This window comes from Calonectris borealis, chromosome 1 (assembly GCF_964195595.1).
Source record: "Calonectris borealis chromosome 1, bCalBor7.hap1.2, whole genome shotgun sequence".
Taxonomy (NCBI): Eukaryota; Metazoa; Chordata; class Aves; order Procellariiformes; family Procellariidae; genus Calonectris; species Calonectris borealis.
Window position 1 is genome coordinate 139525494 of NC_134312.1, and position 24256 is coordinate 139549749.

Here is a 24256-nt window from a genome sequence, read left to right on the forward strand (position 1 = left end):
CTAACAAAACCAGCATGTGGCGCTGTCTCCTGTAAAAAAAACAGCCCCGAGTTCTGCAAAGCTGGTCTTCAAAAAAGCTCGTTTTTACGTTGTCAGACTGCTCTGAAGCAGGAAAATAATCCCTGTATTTTTAACATAAGACCAATACTCTGCATTTGCAAGAAATTTATTGGTATTAATTCTACTACTTCTAATACTAAAAGATTATTTAATGCCATTTATTGACAAAAAAAAGTCAGCGAGCAAAACAGAATGTGTCTGTATGTCTGTTTATGTGTTATAAGACCATGATTATTTTTAAAGATTGGCTGGATTGTATATATGATTTATTTCCAAATTTCTGTATTCTGTAATCAATTTATTAATCTCTTTAAAACGAGTGTGTTTACAAACTTGTGTATCTTGTCTTTCGGACTACTGGATATTTAACTCATAGTGGGTTTTAATTACCTACTAAATTCTTGAGCTGCCGAGCCTGTTTCTTAATCTCCGTGTAGGGAACAGGACCTGTGTGAATACAGTTTTACTGGAACTGAACAGCCAGTCTTTTGTGTGCTAACCAAGGCAGCCCTCACTAAAAAGGAATTCACAGGCTACGCTGATGATCTCTGTAACCATGACCTTTCAAACAAAAGCAACTGAGTAAACTGTGTATTCACAAACCTTTTAATTATTAAGGGCTCTATGCCCTTTGCTACCAGACTTTAGTAAACAAAAGAAACAGGATTTGTACTCTTTTCCTTAAAGCTGGGGTTTATAACATACAACATAAATTGCATTAGTAGTAACACGGAGTGGATATATCTATAAAACCATCTGCCCTCTCTGGATTTGCATCTGATTTACAGATAGTTATGTATTTTTTTCAGGCAGTTCTTATTATCTGCTAAAATATGGCAAAAGTTGAAAGCATTTGGTGTACCTGTAAACACTATGAATCAGTGAAGCTATTTTCTTTTCCTGACTCAAGGCAGGAAAAGTTGTGAAATTTTTAGCCAAGGCTTAAGAAAACCTACTTGAAAGTTAAGTTAGAAACTGGGAAGTCCTGAACTTAGTATCGAGGCCTGAATGGGCTCATCACTATTTGTCACAATATTGCTAGGACTGTACATTTATTTCTGTGCTGTTCTATAATGTGTGTTTTTTTTTCTTTTTAAATATAGAGATGCTGGATTAGGCGAAGTAACCGGTTCTCTAGCAGCGAGAAATCAGTCAGAATTGGGAACAGGTTTTCTGAGCCACTTATGACCTCTGCTCGCTGCAAGAGGTAGGTAGTCACTCCAGCTCCAAAGATGAGGAAGACTTCTGGAGGTGTAGCTGAGGTCTTCCTTGCCTAACCAGGGCACTTCCAAAAGAGCCGGTGGAGTGCGCTTACACAGTGCAAGCAGCTGGGCAACTTCTGTGCCAGGATGTGGCAGGTGACCTTGTCTTCTGGCAACTGCACTCCCTCAAGCATCCAAGGGTGCAAACTGTAGTTTCAATTTGTTAATGCTCGCAGGAGTGAATCTAGCCTACTGGCTTCTTTCAGTTGAAGATTTCTGGTCAGCTGACAAGAGACACTGGAAGCTGCAAAGTAATATCTAAACTAAAATTTGTCTCGCTTCCTATTATATCTATACGTTACCAATACTTGTGACAAGAACTCTCTTCTCTTTTTAATCTACGTCTTTTGTGGTAAGCTAGTAAAATTATAGCTTGAATCTAAAGCTAGAACTTACCTTTTTTTACTGATTTACTAGTTTGAATGTAGCAAACCTTTTTATACTGATACATATGGGTGTATGGAAGATGTATGCACATAGTCTGGTAACAACAATGACATGGGGGAATATGCTTTATTCCACATTTGTGTCCATAAGAAGATCCATGAAGAGAGGAATTATAGCCATGTAACATTAGTACAAGCCAGACTGGTCGAAGAGCTTTGTGTCTTTTGACGAAATTTTGGGTGACTTTTCTAATGAACTTACGCTAAAACTTGTCCCAGTAAAGAAGACTCCCCCAGACTGTTTAATATAGAGTTTGATAACCACATTAAACTACTACTTATAGTAGAAACTAATCTATTATTAAGGCCTGAAACAGCCTAAAGGCTACTTATTTCAGCTCATACAACCTTGGGATTTTCAAGTTCAGGAGGCTCAATCCACAGGCCCCAGTCAGGAAAGATCCACTCTCTGGTAGCACATACTTGCGACGGGAGGAGTCCATATAGCCTGCGCACGGAGAGGAATGTGCTACACACTACGGCATGCACTCCCAGCCCTGGAACGGAAGGCGCAGAGAGAAGGGACGTTAGGCTGATGCATGGTAGCCATTTTAAAGCTCAAGGCGCTGTTTTAATTTTGCAGCTATTACCCAGAGGTATTTGGACTAATGACTTGTAGATTTTCATTTTTAAATAACTCTTCAGAGGAGCCTTTATGGGTTTCACCTGGGGACAAACGCTCACCGCGGTGTTTCTCTGTAAGAAACGCCGAGTTTCAGAAAGCGATTTCCGTGCCTTCTTGCCTCCCCGTCCTTTTTTTTTAAAAAACAAACAAGAATAAATAAAAGAGACTAACATGAGGAGGCTTTCAGGACCGGCCCCTTAGCAGGGCTGCCGATATACAGAGCCACGGGCGGGCTGCGCCGCACCTCTCCGGCAGCGCGGTGTGACGGGGCTGAGCAAGGCCACCGCGCCGGCCCTGGGCGGGCAGGGGGCCGGGCCCCACACCGCCGGCTGCCAGCCCCGCGCTAACGGCCGGGTACCAACGGCCGGGCGGGTCGGGCGCGGGCCGCGCGCCCCCGGCGCCCAGCTCTGCGCCAGCGGGGCGGGACCCCCACCCCGCCCGCGCCTGAGAGGACAGGGCGAGCGGCTCCGCGGGCCGTTGCCCGCCCCGCTGCCCCACAGGTGGCGGCGTGCGGAGAGGACCCCAACCGCCAGCGGCGGCCCCGCCGGGCCGACCTGCCCGCGGCCACACGGCCCGCCCGCCCCGCCGCTGGCGCTCGGCGCAGCCAATGGCGCGGCCGCTGTCAGCCTCGGCCCGCCCGCTGCCGGGCGGGGGAGGGCTGTGCGCCGGGGCGGGCGGGAGGAGAGTTGAATGATTGAACTTTCTTGTGTAGTTTCTGCGGCGCGGAGGTATCTGCCCCCAGCGCTGCCCGGCACCAGCCCGCCGAGCGGGAGCCTACCCCGGCGCCTGCCGCCCCCCGCAGCGCCCGGCCGCCCCTCTGCCCTCCTCTCCCGCAGAGCCATGGTGCGGAGGGCGCCCGGCGCGTCCCTCGCCCTGCTCCTCTGGGTAACAGCCGCCTGCGGCAGCCCCGCCGGGCCGGGGGCTGGCGCCGCCGCCGCCGCCCGCAGGCAGGACGAGGCTTTCTCCACCGCCAGATGCACCTCCAGGTGCCTGAGCCTCCAGATCACCCGCATCTCCGCCTTCTTCAAGCATTTCCAGGTAGGGGCATGGCGCCGCGGAGGGGGGCCCCGCCGCCGGCCCGCTGCTGCCGCCCGGCCGGCCCGTCCCTCGGCACCGGCATCGGCGCGGCGGGCGCGGGGCGGGGGCGGAAAGGACGACCGGGGCCGGAGCGCCTCTTGGCAAACTTGGGGCGCCGTTTCCCCAAGGGTCGGCGGGCGCGTTGCGGTGCCGCCGCCAGCACCTGGAGGCAGCGGACAGGTGGGCACGGCCCCGCGGCAGCTCCGAGACCCGCCGGTGCGTGTGGGTGCCGGCCGGGTTCCCCGCGTGGCTGGTCGCCGGGAGGAGGCGGCGGATCGCGGGGCTCCGGGCACGCCGCGCCCTGCCACACGGTTGTCAGCTGCTGGCCGGCCGGCTGGGCGGCGGGCCTGAGCCCGCGGCGGGGCGAGGCGGGGGCACCGCTCCGCCCCGGCTCCTCGCAGGTGCTCGGCGCGCCCTGCTGCTGCCTCCGGTGATGTCCGAGACCGTGGGGCGGGCGAGGCGACCGCAGCACGGTGCTCCCGGGCCGGGGGTGCGCTTGTGCTTCCGAGCAGCGGGCGGTGCTAGGGCGATCCCGCGGGGCTCCGCCTGCCTGCGGGCCGGGCGAGTCGTTGCGCCCTGCCGCCCGCGGGTGGTTCGCTTTTCCAGCCTGGTGGGAAAGTTTGAGCTTATTTTCTAAGAGCGATGATCGGGAAGGTGTAATACGTGGTTCCGACCTCCTGGAAGGTGAGGGTGGGGGTAACACTTTTTTTTTCTGAAACAGAGGGGCACATTGGCTAACGGGAGTGGGGAAATGGGGATGAAGCGGGGGGCAATGGGGTTGAAGTGGCGGGAGACCTGCGGGGTATAAAATGAAGTGAGGGAGAGTGAGCCCCGAAAGCGACTGCGCTGGAAGCAGTGCGGGAGGTGGTGTAACAGCAATGGGTATCTGCCCGTCCTTTCCCGTCTTCCAGTTATACACGCACCTTTTCCTTCTCCCTTCCCCACCTGTTCTACATTGCGCAAGTATTAAACTGAGTCGACTCCATCCAAATGATGGAAGCCCTCCTGAACTGCCAGCCCTTCTCCCTCCCTAGCCCCCAAGCCCCCCAGCCCTGTGGGAAGGGGGCCATCTCCACCTTCTGGGACGCAGCGCGCAGGGGACCGAGCGGGGAGCGCGCCGCTCGCTTGCCCGGTGCTTTCCTGTCAGTTAGGAACTGGAAGCGCTCGGACAGATGTTTTGGTAAAGCAGCGTTCAGGGCTAAGGTGTTGGCACAAAAGGCTGGTGTGAGAGATATTTCAGGATGACTCGATTTAAAAAGAAGTCAGTGTGAAAGGAAAGCTTAATGTGTTCGTTTCAACGGCAGCAGGAGGTGGTCGGTGCCTGTAACCGGATTTGGGCTAAAGAGACCGGGGATGCACCCCGAGGCCGGTGGGGAAGGGGCTGCCCTGCCCTGCCGGCCCCGGCGCTGCCCGCGGCCCCCCGAGCTGCCCTGCCGGCCCCGGCGCTGCCCGCGGCCCCCCGAGCTGCCCTGCCGGCCCCGGCGCTGCCCCGGGCGAGGCTTCTCCCGCAGCTCCGCTGGGGCCGGGGGCGGCGGAGCACTCGCTGTCAGCGTGGTCTCCGCTTCACGGGACGGCTTGAAAGGAGGGTACCCGTTAAAATAGTTCATTATCTTGGAGAGGGATTAGTATTTTTTATTGCGTTGTCAGGCGGTTGTTACTTGTTTTACAGTTTCGGTGGCTAAAGAGGCGGTTTAGATCATGCCAATTCCTGGTGAAAGGCTTTTTTTTTTGTGTTTTCTTGGCAAGATTTCTTTTCCGATGTAAAACTGCTGACAGAATGCATATTGCCAAACAATAGTGATTACATTTTAATTAGCCAGAGTGAAATAAGCTGCAAATTACTCATTTAGGGCTTGATAACTGGCTGCTTTTTTGTAATCAGTTGAAAATCTTGGAGTTTTAACCCCAACCTGATAAAGCACACGGTAATTTATCTAAATTACCAGGGATTAAACTCCTGCTAGACATGAAACGACTGTAATGTTTGGACGATTAAGTGCTCTCGTTTATAAAAGTTAAGCTTTCCATTGTCTTTTAATGAGGGGAAGGAGGAGAGTTTTAGAGTAGAGCAAGCATCCAGTGTTCTCACAGGAGACTGATAATACACAGTGGACTGTAGGATATGCGGGTCTGCGCCGTATTATTCCATGAGGGCTAAAGGGTACGATTCTCCTTTCATCCCCGTCTCTTCTCCCTCCTAACCCCCTCCCCCTTTCATCTCAACTGGTAGCAATTTCTGGAGCTCTTTTCATTTCAGAGATGCCCACTTATCTTGTAATCTGATTCAACCTTTGAAGCAAACTGAACACTAGCTCGTCCCAACTGGATCAGGGAGGAACTCTAGTGTCTCCCAGTTAGGACAAGAATTGAAAGAAGACTCTCCCACTCATTCTCCAGCCCTGCTTTAGATACAGCCTCAGTGGTGGGGGTCAGGGAGATAGCAGCTGGATGCTTCATGGGAGGTGGACTCCTTGACACTTCAGAGAGAGCTCATTTCATGTAGTTCATGGTACCAAAAACACATCACTAACAACCTTTTACAGGGAATGAGGGCCAAGGTGTATGAACAGGAAATCAGGATTAGTTCTATACCTGCTGGTTCCCTTGTTTGAATGCCAACTGATGTTTTTCAAATTTCCAAAATGGTCACAAGAGATTTTAATTCATTTTCCTCCACAGAGAATTTTCACCCATTTTTCTTTACCATCCCTATTTGTGAAAGGGTCAAGAGAGGTGTTCTTTTTTAAAAAAAAAAAAAAAGTCTATTTATTAATTTACATTTGGGAAGCAGTTCTAAACCTATTTTAAAGGTGCATTCTCAGCAGGAAATTATTTTAACTGATGCACAGGTCAAATAATTTACTTTTTTTGTTCCATGTGGCTATTGATGTGGGCTAGAAGAGGAATTAGTCACCTAAATCAAAAGTCTGTGATCTTCAGAATGCCTGTTGAAGAGGCATAGATGCCTGCTTTTTGCTATAAAATTCCCATGGCCAGGGGAGTTTTCCAGTTTTGGGAGTGTTGTGGAATTCTGAGTAGAGGTTACGCCAAAGGACATTTGAGATCAATATGAGAGATATCGCACCACATGGGTCTTACAGCCCAATGAAATATGTACATTTTATATCTATCTATGGCCTATCTACAGGCTGGGAAGTTTCACTTAGAACATGCTGGCACAAGGTCCTTTCATAAAAAAGCAAACAAAGAAAAAATGTAAGCAGAATGGGTCATAGTGGTTTCTTCTTTTATATAACGGCATATTAATTGCATACTCATCCACAGTAGAGAATGATGCTCAATCTATGAATGAAGGGACTCCAGCATACCTTGTCTGTCTTCCTGGAGTGTATGCAGCATTGAGCTTTAGCTTGCTTTGGATTTTTGTGGATGAGGGAAAACATTTTTATCCCAACTGTGTAACTTGGGCCACTGGACAGCACTGAATGAAGCATTCATTGACCTGTGACCAGAAAGAGTAGGGAAAGGAGAATACAGCTCTCTACCCTAATGTTTAAGATACTCGCTTTTAGCTATTTTGGGTGTTGAGACTGGGGTTTTACAATGACTGTTGTGTAACATGTATGAGGGAGTAGTTGGAGCATTACTGGAACACATCCATGCGCCTGGGTGACTGCATAGACAAGTAGAGTAGAGTTCCTACTGCTGTGATTTGTTTCTGGCAAAATTCTCTGCAAATTACCTGAGCAGGGGACGATGCTGAGTGTTCTTCCCGCAACCAAGAGCATGACAATCAAGTGGCCTGCCTACAGTGGAGAAGATGTAGATTTGAACCTGACAGTCTTGTATCATAATCAATGTCGTACCCACTGGACTATTGTCTAAAAGAGCACGTCTCTGTGTTAGGTCACAGTTACTGCGCAAGTTTTTGTGTTCCTGAAAAGGGTATGGATATAAATAGGGATGACGTATAGCTAGCTGGAAAAGAGGCTTGAATACTCAGATTAGTTTAGCTAGAGCTTTTCTGTATAACCTGCCTGTTTTAGTGGAGTGAGACTAAATTCCTTGCATTGCTGTCTATGGGTGTAGCCTTTCCCATCTGTGATATTAGTTGTGGATGAACTCATTCCCTTTTGGGGGAGCAGGCATCGCAGTGACCTTTAACGTTCTGTTTTGAAGTTGAGTGAAAACACAGTTTGGATTTTAACCTCTACTGCCAACCATCTGAGCCGTGTTCAGAAAACAGCATGATTAAAAGTTTGCTTTGAGAATAAGAGCTTGAACATCAGTGTAAGCACATAGGCTAAAGGTACAGCATAAAAATGGTATGGAGAGCAGTGTTTACTTGGACCTGTGAACTCACGGATCTTTTGTCTTAGTTGCCGTCTGTTTCGGACCTCTCAAGTGTTTTCCTGCTTAATATGTGAAACTTGACAAGTTAGCTAAGGTGGAGGAGGTATCAATCTTGTTTACTGGGTCAGAAGCTAAGAGGGTGGTAGAACATGCCAGAGGATGGAAGAATGGTGGCAGCAAGACGTTGGCGGTAGTTGCCAGTCAGACTGACTGGCCGTGTTTGCTATATGGAGTCACAAGAACAGAGAGGGGCCACAGCCATGCTCACAGAGTGACAGAGTAGTTGAGGCTGGATGGCACCTCTTGGCAACCTGTTCTAGCGTTCAACCACCGTCACAGTAAAAAAAAAAAAACCAAAACAACAAACCACCACGTTTTCTTACGTTCAGATGGAATTTCCTGTGTTTCAATTTGCCCCCCTTGCCTCTTGTCCTGGTTCTGGGCACCACCGAGAAGAGTCTGGCTCCATCTTCTTTACTCCCTCCCATCAGATATTTATAAACATTGATGAGAACCCCCTGAGCCTTTTCTATTCTGGGCTAAACGATCCCAGTTCTCTCAGCCTCTTCTCACATGGGAGATGCTACAATCCCTTAATCTTAGTGGTCCTTTGCTGCACTCACTCCACTAAGTCCATGTCTCTCATGTACTAGGGAACCCAGCACTGGACCCAGCTCTCCAAATGCGGAGGAGTGACTAAAACAGAGAATAGGAATAGTTACATTTCAAAGATACAATGCATGCTAAATACTGGTACTGACTTCTAAATTAATTTTCAGTATTTACATTTTTCTTACATTGTTTATATATGACCATTTATGGTTGTCAATGCATTAAAAACAAAATGGTAATGCTAAATCCAGTCAGATTTTTTTTTTCGATATTTTTAGATATTGGTACATCTCACTGTGGTTTTCTTTATTTTTTTTTCTTTTCCTTTTTTTTTTTTTTTGGTGTTTGGGTAGTCCTCGGTAGTAAATTGAATCTTAGCAAATCCATTTCTTTATTCTTAAGAGGGAAATCCAAGTATGATGGGATGTATACATGTAGTGTGATTCAGAATTGTGATTGCTGCTTGAATAAGCTCATGAGATACTGCTTTAAACTTGTTCAGATGGGTACTGTTTAAAAGCGTATCAGCAACAGTGTGGATGAGCTTGGTCGTGTAGGGGTTCTGTATTCATACCTAAGCTAACTTGTTTGAGTAGTGGATGAGTTACAGTTGAGACTTTTGATACAGCGTAGGCATCCCTTAAGTTATAAGCCTGTTCTGTGATATATGAAGGGAAATTGTATTCAGAGATTTCCCCTCATAAGTGTGGTTTAGTATAAATCTAATAGTAATGTACTAGGAATTAGTACTTAGGAAGTAGTACTAAGCTAGATCAGCTAAGGCTAACTCAAAATTATTTTTGAAAGGATGGAAAAACGTTCTTTTAATCTAATAGACCTATATGTTGCATAATGTTTAATACCTGTAAGAGGGAACAGTAGGCCTTAAAAGTTTATTATATTGAATGACTGATAACTATATCATGGTAGGAGATTGTTTTCACTGTTATAGATGGACTGTTGCCTGTCAGAATAACTGAAGTTTTTGAGGAAAAACAGGCAATTCTTTCAAATAAATAATAAAAGGTTCTCAGATTTCATATCTGCAAGCAAATAGTGTGCAAGTGACTACCTCTAGATACCCAATGCCAGATTTTACCTACAAGTCAGGCAGCTAGTTGTCTAAATACCAGCACATCTGCCTTCAAATTGCTTGTAACTCCAAAGTGACTGCACCTGCAAAAATCTGCAATTGATTGCAGATGCAGGTCAGGCTGTAGGCTAGGCTGAAAGTCTAGGGTGCATGTGCCTCTTTATGCTCTGCTGTAGAGAAGACGGAGATCATGAAGAAACCATTTATTGTAACTGTCTTGAATAATTCCAGATCCCTAAATTATTCTTCATGAAATCTTTTGAAAAGATATGTAATACTTTTGTAATGAGATGTAGTAGATATGTAGTGTGTTATTCCTGGAATGTTTCTGTTCCAATGGATAGGCTGCCCAGGCACCGAGTTTGCTTAGAACTTCTGGGGCATGTTCACAATCTTTTCTACATATTACTACTTAGGAAATGTGTGCCATCTGCTTGTGTTGCCATTTTAGTACTCATCTCCTTTCCAAAAATAGTCCTTGTGTTAAATAATTCTGACTTTCATATGTCTCATAAAGCACGCTGCTGTTAATTTCTTTCCACAGACAAGTTTAAACATTTGTCATTACTTTATGATTTTCTCAAAACTTGTTAAAATTCCCAATCCTTCTTCTGTCTTTATTGTTCATATGGTGTGTGATCTGGGTAATTATTTCGGCATTTGGTGAGCTCTTATTGAGATCTGGTGTCATGAACAAGAGGTGCACAGATCTTCCAACGTGATCTTATGTAAGAGCTTTGAAGACAAAAGGTTTGTTTTGAATAATGATGGTTGCATCTAGTGAAAACACCTGCATTATTCACCGTATTGTGGAATTGAGCCACAGTTAGTCTTTGCAGTTGTAGCCTGGTCTGGTATGAACCTCCCTGATTTCAGTGTGAGTTATGTTCACTTTCTTATAACCAAACTCAAATCTCTTTCGCATCAGTGAAGGCTTGCACAGTTGATATGAGTACAGGGGTTACAGAGCCTGGTCATTGTTTTTTAGCAGTTTTGATTACTTAAATTTGGGACCAAACCATTGCTTTGCCAAATTAGAATTTGGCTGTGCTTCAAGTGTAAGTTTTAAATACAAATCAAATGAACTGTATGAAAACGTAAACGAATGGTGAGCGATTCTATTGAACAATGAGAGTTGCCAAGATAGTTTTCTTGCATTTTACATGTGGATGCTTACATATTAGAAAAAAGTCCTTTATGCTATCTTGCTCTTGTTCATAAAATTGCTGTTCATTTGGTAAATGTGCCTGATACCAAATGCAATGAAACCAATAGGAATGTTACTAATATGTTTTGAGGCAGGCATTTTATATATAGAAAATACTGGCAAAGCATAGTTTTAATGTCACAGGTGTGTGTCGGGGAGGGGGAGGAAATGTTGCTTTTGAAAAGCATTAGAAAACTTTTGAAAGAAAAACACTGGGAGTTCTAAAATGTAAATCCTTTTTCCATTCGAACATACATCCACTTACTACAGAGTGAAAGGTTGTAAGCTAGGTAGTGTTCATATTAAAACTATTATTAAAACATTATTCATTGTCTGCATATGGGTTGTCTCTGATTAACTAGTGCTCTGAATGGTATTTAAATGTGTTTGGTTTAGTAAGTGTCCTATAAGGGAAAAAAAACCCAATAAATTTCTGAGACAGCTTGAAAACAAGGCTGATTTCCCAGATGCTGAACATTTGTCATTTTGCAAAGGGCAAACTTCTTAAGACTGAGTGCTGAATTTATGTGTGTACAAATGGAGATTATTATTCACAAGCTGGTCTACATCTCCATTGGCTATTCTGTGTGAATTTTTGCTTTCTGTGATTATCTGGATTTCAGTACATATCCAACTTCTATAAACAGAAAAAGAAAGCGCAGTTATTTAGCATCCATATTTTTAAAGATTGAAAATAAGATTAATGACCAAGTATCAGGACTATGATACAGAAGAGAGACATTCGTATTGATATTAAGTAGTTAGTGCCTAGCAAATGTAAACCTTGCACCAAAAAAGCACTTGCCTAGGAGTTCACACCAAGAATCTTCATTTTTTGACCTTTCCCACAGCTAAGCCTTATAAAGCCTTATATTGCAAAAACCTTTGAAGTCCATGAAAAGCCTTCTGTTGATTTCAGCTGGATCAGGTCCATGTATGAACACTAGGTCCATGCAGCCTTTATCAACAAAGAAGAAGAGTGCTGTGAACTTGGTATCCTAACTCTAGTTATATCCCTTTTTTAGTCTTTTAATGTCCAAGAGTTCACAGGACATGGAGATAGAGAACTGGGGGTGTTGAAAGGTAAGTGGACCCTTTAAACTTGAAAGTAGAGTACTGTTCCTTTTATCTCTGATTAAAAAGAATCACACATTCATTTCCATCCACCAAAAAGAATATGAGAGATTTCCAGATTTGGGGAACAGCCCTAGGCCAAAGTTTTTGTCAAATTTCCATTGACTTCTGTGAACCATATTTTCACCAATGTGTCTCTAGACTGTCAAAGAGGTATGACATCAAAGTTATGTAAAAATATTCATGTATGGAAAATATAATACAGGAAAATACATGCATCTTTCACCAGAAGAAACCCCTGTGACTTATTACACCTTTATGGACACTGCATATTTTGCTTTCTTTTTTTCTTCGTCTCTATGTTACATTATGTTCCTTTCAAACAGAAGTGACTTGACTCAAGTTTGCAAAGGGAGTGACTCCCCTAGTAAGCAGCTGAGATTCCTGAGGTAGGCATGGCTCCAGAACTTGCAGGAGAAGCAAAAGAAGAGACAAGAGAGTCTCAGAAGGCAGAAAGCTGGAGATAGGTGACCTCCAGCAGGCACACAATGCTGGGAAGAGAAATTGTCTAGGAGTAGAGGGGGCTGTAGATTTTACTGTGACACAATTAATTGAAACTAAGGCTGGAAACAGAGAACAAACATAATGGGCGTAGGAAAAGTTTTTTGTAAGTATTTTTTATTTCTGTTCTTTCTCAGCTGCATGGAGTTTTACTTGGTTTAAAAAGGTTGATTTTTCTTGTTTGTAGTTTAGTAAAAATGTGGTTTGAAAATCCTTTTGTCTTCATTGGAAAGTCCGGTTACAGGTAAAACCTCCAAGAAAATTTACCACAAAGTTCTAGCTAATATGTGGTCCTGTCATGTGTACCAATGCAGGCAAATAAACATTAAGTTTGTTCTAGACCAGGGGTGCTCAGGGGTGCAGCCTGCCCAGGTCATGCTGCTGACCTGTGGCTGGCTTCTTTTCAGCTTGTTTTCATTCATTTCTGTCCTAAAAGTAACTTGGGGATCTGGAGGCAGTTTATGGACTGTGTGTGTCCTGGTAGGGGCAGCTTGCTTTTCATTTCTGTCTTTCCTAAAGACTTTAACCACATTAATGGATTGTGAGAAAAGAGGGACAAAGGAACAGGCTACTTTGGCTTTATGAACAATTGCTGCTCTCCAAACATTACGAATTTACTCTCTGGAGAGTTTTCAACCAGAAATATGTTCTGGTGATGGCAGCCTGCTCTCTCGAGTCAATACTGTGATTTGCTTACATGTATTCTGAATTAAACAGTAATCCCAATTCTTCAGGAAAAAGCTTTGAATCTTCTTATGCATGTGTTCTGTGCATTTTCAGAAGTGCTGGATTTACTGTATTGCACATATATAGTAAAGTTTGGTCATGTGGTGAGACAAGAGCTGTGCATATGTTTTATTCCCATACAGTAGAGAAAGTGAAGTGGCCTCCCCAGGCAGTACGTTGGGCACCGTCTACTACAAGGATGTTGTTTTTCAAGTCAGAAGTTTGACAAACTGCTGCCACTGTAATTTCTCAAGTGCTCACAACTCAAACTGCAAACATAGTTGAGGTAGAGAAGACTTTGTTTTTTCTGCCTGTGAGGGTTGCAATCCAGCTGCCATGGATCCTGTAATAAGATAATATGGGGGAAATAATAAGATTGCTTCAGAACAAATGTCTTCTGTCCAGAGAGTCAGAGATTGAGGTTGATGGTGAAGGCTGGGTGAGAATAATGTACTCATTTAATCCAGTGCAAACATAGTTCAACCTTCCTTGCCATTCTTATAAGAATTTAGAAGCATAATTCTGTTTTTCTTTTTTATGGATTACTCTTTAGGGGAGTTATCTTCAATTGACTTATATTAAAAAAAAGAACACAAGTAATAGCAGTTCACATACATCAGCGTGGTTTCGCATCTCATGATTTAGGCCGTAGATTTAGGGCTATACATCATATGTAGTTAATTGATAATGCTTTTTAACTGTTAATGATTTCTTTGTACTACTGGAACATTCCAGTCAAGCCTCAGGGCATTTTTGGACCTATACATTATAAATTCATTTCTTAACCTCACTTGCTGGAAGACTTTGGGTTTTATTGGAATTTAGTACATGGATGAACAGATATGTGAAGCAGCAAATAGTTGAATGCTGAGGAAGGGGTGATAGCAATAATATAAATATTAATAATAATAATGTGTCCTAATACAGTGACTGTTTGTCAATTTTTTTCAGAATTTGTGTTCCTACGTAGAAACTAATTCAACAGGGTGTGGTGTGTGTTTTTTTTTTTTTTTCCCAATTAGGTGTAACTACAGCTAGACAATAATGAATCACATCATTACCTGCCCCCATTTTTCGTAGTCACAAAGAGTATATAATATGTTGACATTTGATTTGTATCTAGCAATTTTGGGAAGGGAACTGGAACTAGGAGAGCTTGAGGCTTTCTTCTGTTTTGAGATTTCTTTCTATGCAACTATGAACTGAGAGATGATGAATTAGCCAAGCGTTGGTCAGTCCGGATCTGCACTAGGTGGAAGGAACGTTTGGGGTTAGACAAACTGACAAAAAGAGGTAAAAATCATCCAATTAACAACGTGTGTCACTCTTCATGTAGTACTTAGTAGCAGCTATGGGACATGTTTATCAGAATAAATAAGGAAAGAAGATGTAGATTTTTGCAGCTAGCAGCTTATTGTTGGATTTTTTTCTTTGAGTTAAAAAATTGAATGAACAGTGTGAAAGACAGTAGGCTTTTGGTAAATTTAATGCATTTTCTGTCTAATGGATCTTCATTGACCAAGAGGACTAGGAATGCATTCAACGCTGCACATGCAGCATATTATCTCATCTTGTAAAAGATTTAGTTTAATCATAGAGCCACACACATATATACATTTGAGCACTGGACAGCACCAAAGCTGTAATTACAATGGCGATAAATGTGCAACAGCAAATAATAACTATTTCAAGCCTCCTTCCGGTGTTCAAAACCTTCCTTTTCTTAAGTAGAAGAAAAGAGCAGCAATGTGGACTAACCTTGAAAGTTAAACCTATCCTCAGCCATTTTCCAAATTGTAGAAAGGAATGAACATTTAGAGTTTCCTAAGGAATATACTGGCTGCCTTTGTTTTGGAATAGAAAGCATGACTCACAGGTAGTTTTAAAGACTAAAAAGCTTTACACATTAATGTAGTGGAAGTGCATACTGTTTTCTTTAGCTGGAGATCTTTCAGCCTTCTGACTGATACTTATCAGTTCTCCCATTTATATGATTAATAGTTTAATACAGGATTTTTCTGGAGCTTTCATTGCTGGCCTGAGTCTTATATCTCTACAGTTGATAGTAATGTATCCAGTGGTTTCAATGGAAATAAGCTTAGGCCAGTGCAAATGCACTGGAAATGTCTGTTTAGAATTTATAGATAAAACCAAGAAAATTCCCAGTATGCTGTTTAAAGACAATTAACTTGAATTTGTTGAATACTATCTTACTGCATCTTGACATCATCCTTTACAATTCAGAGCGTTAGTAAATGATACTATGCCATTAGGACAAAGTAAAACTGAATTGCCAGTTATTTGCCAGATGGAAAGCACCTTGACTTCAAATTAAGATATTTTTAGAAGAGATTCCTTCAGATGGTAAGGGAAGGTAGAAGCAATTTTTGATGTAACCAGAGCTGAGTACCACTAAAGACAGTAAATATTTTTTTAAAAAAATGAGATATTGCCCAGTTACTGGTTGTTACTCTATGTATCCAGGTGCCCTCAGGGATTCCAAAGCATCCCTGTAAGTTTCATCAACAGGCATGGCTTATCCTCTTAATAAAAGGAGCAGATGTAAAATTTTCATGCCCCTGAGATGCTTACTCATACCTAGTAGATCCATCTGGTATAGATCGAGCCTCAGTCAAGTTGCTCTCATCCATGACCTTCCCACTGAGAAAGCAAATCAAGCAGAGCTCCTCAGTCCAATGAAAAAGAAACTTGAATATTATCAACATATTTGTAGTACCACAAACCGCTTCACTTCACTGTCTTTCTTAATTGCTTTACACAGGTGAGAAGGCTGGTAAAATGGAGGGAAACATTATAATTGGGATAGAATTCCTGGAGCGTGCCACCAGTATGTGAGACTTTCCAAAGATGGAACAACTAAAATATTTGTTAGTTCTGCAAAAATAGTTGATTTAAGAAAGAGAAACAAAATTTTAATATAAAAAGCCTGCTGATAATTCAAGATGTTGACAACTGGTATTAACCTCAGTTGTCCACATTTTATGAGCTTAAGGCTATACATTATAATGTTTTTCTTTTGTGGCTGTTAATTTAGATCAAAGATATAAAAGAAAATTCTAGGCTTTAGAACTCATGTGATCCTTACAGTGGGTAGGGACTTAGACTGAGCTTTGACACCTGTCATATTACAAGCCTTTCAATAACTTCAATGCAAATTAACCTGTCTTAATTTTTAACTCTTTCACCTGATGCCAGAAATGTCTGAAACATGATGGACCTGTCGGGAAAATGATTGCTCTGCATAACAGCTATATCTCTGGTAACCAGACGTGTTAATGACAAATGCTTCAGTCCTGCCTTGAAGAGAGATTTATTTTCTTTTTATGGTATGTCTTCATTAGCTAGTTATCAGACTGTATTCCAGGAAGCTGGCACATGAAAGGCTTTTATATTTGTGGAAAGTTTTATGACAATATGATGAGGCAACGTAAATCTTCCACTGAAGACTGTTACTGCAGAAAGATCCAGTTAATATCCCTGTAGCTCGAACTGTATTAGTAGTTTTAGTATGTTATATCTTTCCCAAATAATAGAATTTAATGTTGATTTCCTCTCCCTCTCATCTGTCCTTTCACAGTTTTATGTTGTTTGCAGGGTGGTCTAGAACACTAGACTGCAGCAATTGTCCCGTGTAACATGTTTCGTGTGGCATACAGTTCATAACAAACTGGAAAAAGCTCCTAGAAAACTGGAAGAAATGGATTGTATCTGTTGTAACCTGCATTAAAAGGCTGGGTCTTCTGTCAGGAATATACTATCGGTGTTGCAGGGCTGAAGGATCCCAGCTAGGATCAGGTTAGCAGGCATGTTAAATTTCAAGTGGAAAGGGAAAGACTCACCCACCCTTCTATGTGCTCCTTCACTTGATGCCTGTTTTTCATCCATTGTCAACACAATGTCATTGCAGTCTTTGCTGTTTTGGGAGCTGTTGCAGTTCCTTCAAATAGGATGGGAGTAAAAATGTGGTCTGGAGAGAAATATGAACAGGGTTTACAGGTCTGGGAGCTGAGGAAAGAGAGCAGCACTGAGCTAAAGTCAAGGGAAGGGGTCCACGACTATCTCTTTGTTACGTGATACAATTAGGAGGAGGGCATTCTTTACGTGATGTGATATGTGGTACCTGACCAGTACACAGCTGGCATCTGCCAGTCTTTATTATTGGCTTAATGTGGCAGTCCTGTGTGGTGGCTTTCTGCAGAAGTGAGAGCTGGGTTGGGAAGGGACAGGCTGAGGGCCAAACCAATAGGAGCAATGGAGAGAAGAGTGTTAACTTGCACGGTGTGATTTGTTGTTGGGTTGTGCTTTAGAGATGAAACAAAAAAGTTGTGGACTAATTAAACTGTACCCATTACATCTTGTCTGTCTTTCTGTAATGTCTACAATGAAGGCAGATGTATGGAAAGACTGTAGCAATTAAAATATGTCTGGGAAACAAGACTTTTTCCTGAAATGCTGCTTTAACTATTGTGGTGAAAGTTTTTTTGTGTGGCTGACACATGTTTCTTTGAATTAGTGCTTTCTGAGTGTATGTTAACAACACAATATAAAACAACAACAATCTTGTGTTAGTTTTTGTTCAGATTGACGATAGGCTGTTGTGTTTATGAGTCCAAGGATCATTTTAATTTGTATAGTTCTTTAATTCCTGAATGATCACAGAACCCTTTTGCAAACGTTTCTAGGAAATCCCAGCTCTGGTGAGGTGCACTTCACTCACTGAACCAGGTCTTCTATGGAAAAAGGAAAAAAATCCCCAAAGACTGTTTTAAACAATTGTTAGAGCTCCAAGGACTGTGTTAATTTTGACACTTGTTACTTTTGAGAGCTTTGCTCTGCACTTCAATAATTCTTCTAAAATAGGATTTTTATATAGAAAATTTTATTTATAAATATGAATGGGTCTGTGGAACTACCAATGTATAATTATAGTCAAATTTTAGACTGCATATTTCATCTGTAGGATCATTATTTGTGCTATTTTTTACTGCTGAGGTTACACTTTTCTACATGCTTTTACAATATTAAAAGAACTTAGGATAGTTTTTATATTGGCAATGATGTTTATTGAGCTTGTTGCCTTTCACAGATCAAAGAGGAGAAATTCTATAGTAATATATCAAGACAATTGGAATAAGATAAGGGTTGTTTGTCACAAATATTTTCTGTTGAGAAAGGTACTGCATGGAATTTATTCATTTATTTATTTGTTTTTTTTTTCTTTTAAAGGGAAATGAAAATATATGTATCCATCAGCTTGTGGTGAATATGCCTGCTACTACTGCTTGAAATAGTTAGTATCTTGTAAACTAATAACACATGCCAAAGAGAAAGGAAATACATTCCTGAAATTTATCACATGAATTTCATGCAATTATGTTGGAAATTATTAGTATGTTAAGTACAAGAGTGTGAGCATAAAATTTGATGGTGCCTGATATTGAGTTGTAATAACACGAGTACTGAAGAACTGTTAAGTTTTAAGGGCAGGTGTGTATACGTACTCTTGCCAAAGATGCAAGCGTAGTATATAATGATGTCCCTCCCATACATACTTGAACAGAACAGGAGAAAATACAGTAAAACATCACATAGCCAGTATGTAGTATAATGCATTTAGCAGTTTTGTAATCAGAAATGACTCCATGACAATGCAACCTGCATGGAGTATCCCATGTTCATGTAGTTTATAGTTAGACTGTTTATAATGGACATTTTAGATGATCTAAAAATGTGTGGTGGTTGTTTTTTTTTTTTTATGCTTAGTTTCTTAAGGATACGAGACACCAGAACCCTAAGTGTTTTGCAAGTCTAGAAAGCAATGCTACCCTGAATGGCCCTGAAACAGTGTGGCTTCTGAGGAAAATCTAGTCTAGTAGGAAGCACTGAAAGACTACTCTTTTGTGTTTGTGGGAGATATTAGAAGTGTCTGAGGTGTATCTACACATTAGTGTTTTAACGTGGATCAGAGCTTGCTTTTGGAGTGGGTCTCCTGAGTATCATGATCATCTTTTGTTTCACATCATGGACCAGTCTGGGAGTTCATGCAGTGGATTTCTTCTGCGTGAACATAACTGGAAGAGATGATCCAGGGGGACCTAATGTGCTTTAGAGACTAATGGGCATCATGTCCGTGGGACCAGGCTAGAACTAGTTGAAGGAAAAGGGAGAGGGGAAGTCGGCCTATGTTTAGTGCAGACATCAAGTCCATCAACACCAGTTGTTTTGCTCAACAGATGTGTTCCTGTGGTTCACACGACTTCCTTGTGTGGAGACACCCTGGGGTGTTTGTAGCTGATTCTGGAATGATCAGCTGGTAGGCAGTGCAGGCGGGCCCCGGCGAATGCAGCCTGTGGTAAATGTACCACATCACATGCTGCTGGGAATCACCTAACTAACCAATAATTTTATAATTATACAGAATGGTAATATGGACTATAATTTTCAGTTATAAAGACAAATCAGCATTAAAAGCAGCATGCACGCATTTCTGAAACCTGGAATGTTACTGTTTTTTGGTGAATCAGTCATGTTTTTTCCAAGTACCCTAAAATAGGTCATGTATATCTACATTTATATTGCATTTTGCATAAGTAAACATTACATTTTTAGAATGTATTTTGTTCTTTTTGGTGTTTATTTCCCAGTGGGCTACATTTTTGTCACATTCTTGAGCCGGCATATGCTTTTATTGTCTCATCATTTGTATAGCAAATCTACTTTATGATGTGACAAAAAAGTCACATTAGTATTTTGGAAGGGTGGGGCTTTTGAAATAGAGCCTACAAACAAAGAGTCAACAAGCCGTCTTTTGCTTCCCGTATTAATGCTGTTAGATTAGTTTCTGTTCACTGGATTGCTTAACCCCAAGAATTGTGTGCAGGATTTGGCCCAAAATATATGCCTTGGTGTGAGATTCCGTATTTGATTTTAGTATCTTCAGGTTAGTGTTAGTGTATTTAATTCCTCCTATTGCTTAGTGACGTGACATTTATTTCATCTGGATTCTTTTACAGATTGATAGAAACTTCTGCTAAGTAGAATAAGACCTCAGTTGAGATCAGTCTTAGAAGTGGTAAGAGTGAAGTCTGTGAAACCACAAGAAGGCAGTCATAACTCACAAGTGCGGTGGAGACACAAGGATTCCTGTGGCTCATTTGTTTTTACAGCTTGTGTTTATCTAGTAGTTTTTCTATCCATTTGAGAAGACACTGCTGTAAAAAGAGAAAAGGTGTTCCATACTCGAGATGCAAATTTAACCCAAGCAATACATAGTCTGTATTTTCAAAACTACTGATCTCTTGCTGTTTCATTGGTAATGACCTTTGGATTTTGATGAGTGTTTTTCTAGGAACCTAGTAATGATGACAGACAGAGAACGAATACTGTTGTGTCTCTCAATTTAATTGATGGCTGCTGATATTACTTAATTTCTTTTGTAATTACTCTGATCTTAATGTTTTTTCTGTGTTTTCATTTTGGTGCATGTAAAGTTGTGGCTTTAAATATCTCAGTGTAAACTCTAATGAAAACAGTCTAGAAATAGAAGGTTGAAGATGACTTTGTATGAACTGTTTAGGAAATATCAATGCCAGTTCTATTTGTACCTACTCATCTAAAGGAGGACCCACCATATCATTGTGATAGGAGTTAGCACGTTACAGGTGATGGCAGCATTAGTGTAAATCCAAAAGAAAACCAGACTAAGACTTTCTAAAAATTATTTGTGATATGCATTTTCTGGTGTTAAATCCAGATGTTTAAAATCAGACTGCAGTGTTAGTCAAACTATTACCCATGATAATTTAATTTTGGTTTTTATTTACCAACTGCAGTTATGTCACCAGAATGAATTGTTAGGCTTATCAGTTTTATAACTATTTCTTATATTCAGTCACCTCTTTAACTTAATTATTTTGGGTTAACCAGTAACCAACATTTATTTTTCTACAGTTTAAATAACTGTGTTATAGAAATGGCTTCTGCTAAAGAGGGATGTACATTTGATTCAGCTGTGAGGGATCACAGTGGCTAGTTACAGTAACAGAACTCACCCAGGTGTATGTTCCAAAATGCAGTCTTCCCTTTGGCTTCCTTTTCAGAATACTGTTGCTCAGTTAATTTTTTTTATAAAAAAGAGTTGTATGTACTTGTAAGATGGCAGAAAAAATACATGTACATAGTTAAGCCTAATGCTGTATTTCTACATAAGTCTTTATATAACATACTCATCATAAAGTTATCCGAGTGTCTGATGGTAATATATTAAACAATGTGGGTAATATATTAAACAATGTTACTAATATCCACTAAGTACTGTTTGTTCTGTTACCTTTTCTCATGTTAGAGTCCTATGCAATGATTTTTTTGTTTCTTTTGTTAGGTTTTATATGTTTTGTTGTTTTGCCTGGTTTTAGGTGATCTTTATTTGGTTTTGTTGTTGAAATTTTGCTTTGTGCTTTTGTTAACTAGAGCAAAGTCTAAGGAAATTTCTTATACATCAGGAAAAAATGAAGATGTTGTTATAGACCCCGAAGCACAGTCTCCTGCTGTCAGGCTCAGCGAGGGCTGGCTGCTCCCTGGGGATGGGGAGGCAGAGAACGAGGGTGACCTCATCGCAGGCTGTGGCCTCTCCGAGGGGAGCAGCCCCACAGGATGGGCAGAACTGGGTGCTGGTAAAAGGGTCATCAACAGCCCCAGGCACGGCAAGCGATGAGCCAGGGTCAGGGGCAGCCAGAGGCAACTGTGGGATGAGTGTACTGGGTGAAGAACTGGCTGAAAGGCAGGGCTCAAAGGGTTGTAGTGAATGGGGCTACATCTGGCCGGCAACCGGTCACCAGCGGTGTTCCTCAGGGTTCAATTGTAGGGCCAGTTCTGTTCAATATATTTATCGATCTGGATATCTTATTTAATGATCTGGATGCAGGAGTTGAATGCACCATTAGCAAGTTTGCTGATCATACCAAACTGGGAGGTGCTGTCGACTCTCTTGAAGGACAAGAGGCCTTGCAGAGGGATCTAGATAGATTGGAGCATTGGGCTGTGATTAATGGGATGAAATTTAACAAGTCCAAATGCCAGATTCTGCACCTGGGACGGAGTCATGCTGGGCACAAGTATAAACTGGGAGAGGAGCGGCTGGAGAGCAGCCCTGCAGAAAGGGATCTGGGGGTGCTGGCCGACAGCAGCTCAGTCTGAGTCAGCAGTGTGCCCTGGCAGCCAAGAGGGCAAACCATGACCTGGGGTGCATCAAACCCAGCATAACCAGCCAGTCAAAAGCGTGATTATCCCGCTGTATTCAGCATTGGTGTGGCCTCACCTGGAGTACTGTGTGCAGTGCTGGGCCCCACAATTTAAGAAGGATGTGAAGGTCCTTGAATGCGTCCAGAGGAGGGCACCAAAGCTGGTGAAAGGGCTGGAAGGCATGTCCTGTGAGGAGCAGCTGAGGACTCTAGGCTTGTCTAGTTTGGAGAATGGGAGGCTGAGGGGCGATCTCATGGCTCTCTACAGCTTCCTGAGGAGGGGAAGTGGAGAGGGAGGTGCTGAGCTCTTCTCCCTGGGATCCAATGACAGGACGCGTGGGAATGGTTCAAAGCTGCATCAGAGGAGGTTCAGACTTGACATTAGGAAGCATTTCTTTACCGAGAGGGTGGTCGAACACTGGAACAGGCTTCCTAGAGAGGTGGTCGATGCCCCAAGCCTGTCAGTGCTTAAGAGACATTTGGACAATGCCCTTAATAACATGCTTTAACTTTTGGTCAGCCCTGAAGTGGTCAGGCAGTTGGACTAGGTGATCGTTGTACGTCCCTTCCAACTGAAATAGTCTAGTCTATTCTATTCTATTCTAAAAAGAGACAGAGCCAGAGACAGGGCTGGCGACAAGGCCTCAGCAAGGGGTCCCAGGTCCAGCCATGAGACAAGCTACAGAGTACACTTAGGAGATGAGCTGGCTACATCATAGGTGAGATGTCCATCCAGGAGGCAGGGCCAGAGCCAGGCATAGCTGCAGCATAACTCAAGGAAGGACTGATGGCCCCAGCCGGGCATGAGGTGGGGGTGGAGACCCCTGGTAAGGCAGGTCAGGGCTGTTAAGGCCTACTTATGTCTTCAGGGTCCTGACACCTGCACATTGAAACATGTGACAAAGGTGAAAATACCAGCTAACTTCTCTGGAGGAATCAAAACTATAAACGGAAAGTTAAGGATTTTTCAAAAACAACAGTGAAAAAAATTGAAGATATTATGATAAGGTATAAATTATGCCATGGTCCATTTTGAACATTGCATGCTGTTGATGTGCTTTCATCTCAAAAAACTACAATAGAAATAAGAAAATCACAGAGAAGAGTAACAAGAAAGACCAAAAATATGGAATGAGCCCTTACGCTTTTGCTTCAGTAACCAGTTTTTACCACTCTTGGATACATGACATCGGGCTATCTGGAATTTGGTTCAGTTCTCTGACTGCTATAAAATATTTAGGTATGAACTGTTAGATTGTGTGATAAAAGCTCATCTGCAGACCCACGAAAGAGCTCAGAGAGGCAACGGCAGGTGGGGGATCCCAAATTGCACCCTTCCCGGCTGCTCCCAGGCCCACCACAGGAGCCATCAGCCCATCAGAGGCCCATCTCCACAAGGCCAGGGGAGCACAGAGTCCCAAAGGCAGATGGGAGCCCAAATCAGGGATTCAGAGGGAGGGACAGGCTGTCTGAGGAGAGCCTCAGCCCTACTGTCCAGTCATGAGACCCATCAAGGTGAATCAAAGCCAGATCCTCTTTTGAACTGAGGGGAGACACTGCCTGGGGTATGGGACACAGTACGGGGTGCAGAGGAAGAGCATTTTGGGATGGCACAGGACTTATTATGGGGAAAGAAAGGGATAAGGGGATAAAAAGGGCTGGATGTATAAATAGGCTGGATGTGTAAATAGGTGATACGCTTGTCTGGCTATGCCGGGCTCCTGACCAGTGCAGTCTGTCCTATCTTATCAAATTCCACTTCTAACTCTTTTCCTGGCTGAAGGGCATCTGTTCTCTGTGTCTCTGTGTGTGTGTATGGGGGCTTGAGTGCCAGCAACCAGAGTTAGACCCCGGGGCAGAGGCCCGTGTGTCCATGGTGCCAGCAGCTGGAGCGAGCGAGGGTCTGGGTGCTGGCGGCTGGGCTGGGACCGTGGGCCAG

At 42.8% G+C, this 24256-nt stretch overlaps 1 protein-coding gene across 2 annotated transcripts in view; it reads left to right on the plus strand.

Moving 5' to 3' along the window:
* The first annotated feature begins 3218 nt into the window (after nucleotides 1-3218).
* ANOS1 (anosmin 1) overlaps nucleotides 3219-24256 on the plus strand; it is a 137904-nt gene continuing 116866 nt past the window's right edge. The window contains exon 1 of one of the 2 annotated variants that reach the window (XM_075135522.1): nucleotides 3219-3431. In XM_075135522.1, coding sequence (XP_074991623.1) covers nucleotides 3234-3431 — 198 coding nt within the window. In that variant the 5' untranslated portion in view covers nucleotides 3219-3233. The remainder of the gene's footprint in view (nucleotides 3432-24256) is intronic. The other variant, XM_075135605.1, reaches the window with a different exon arrangement.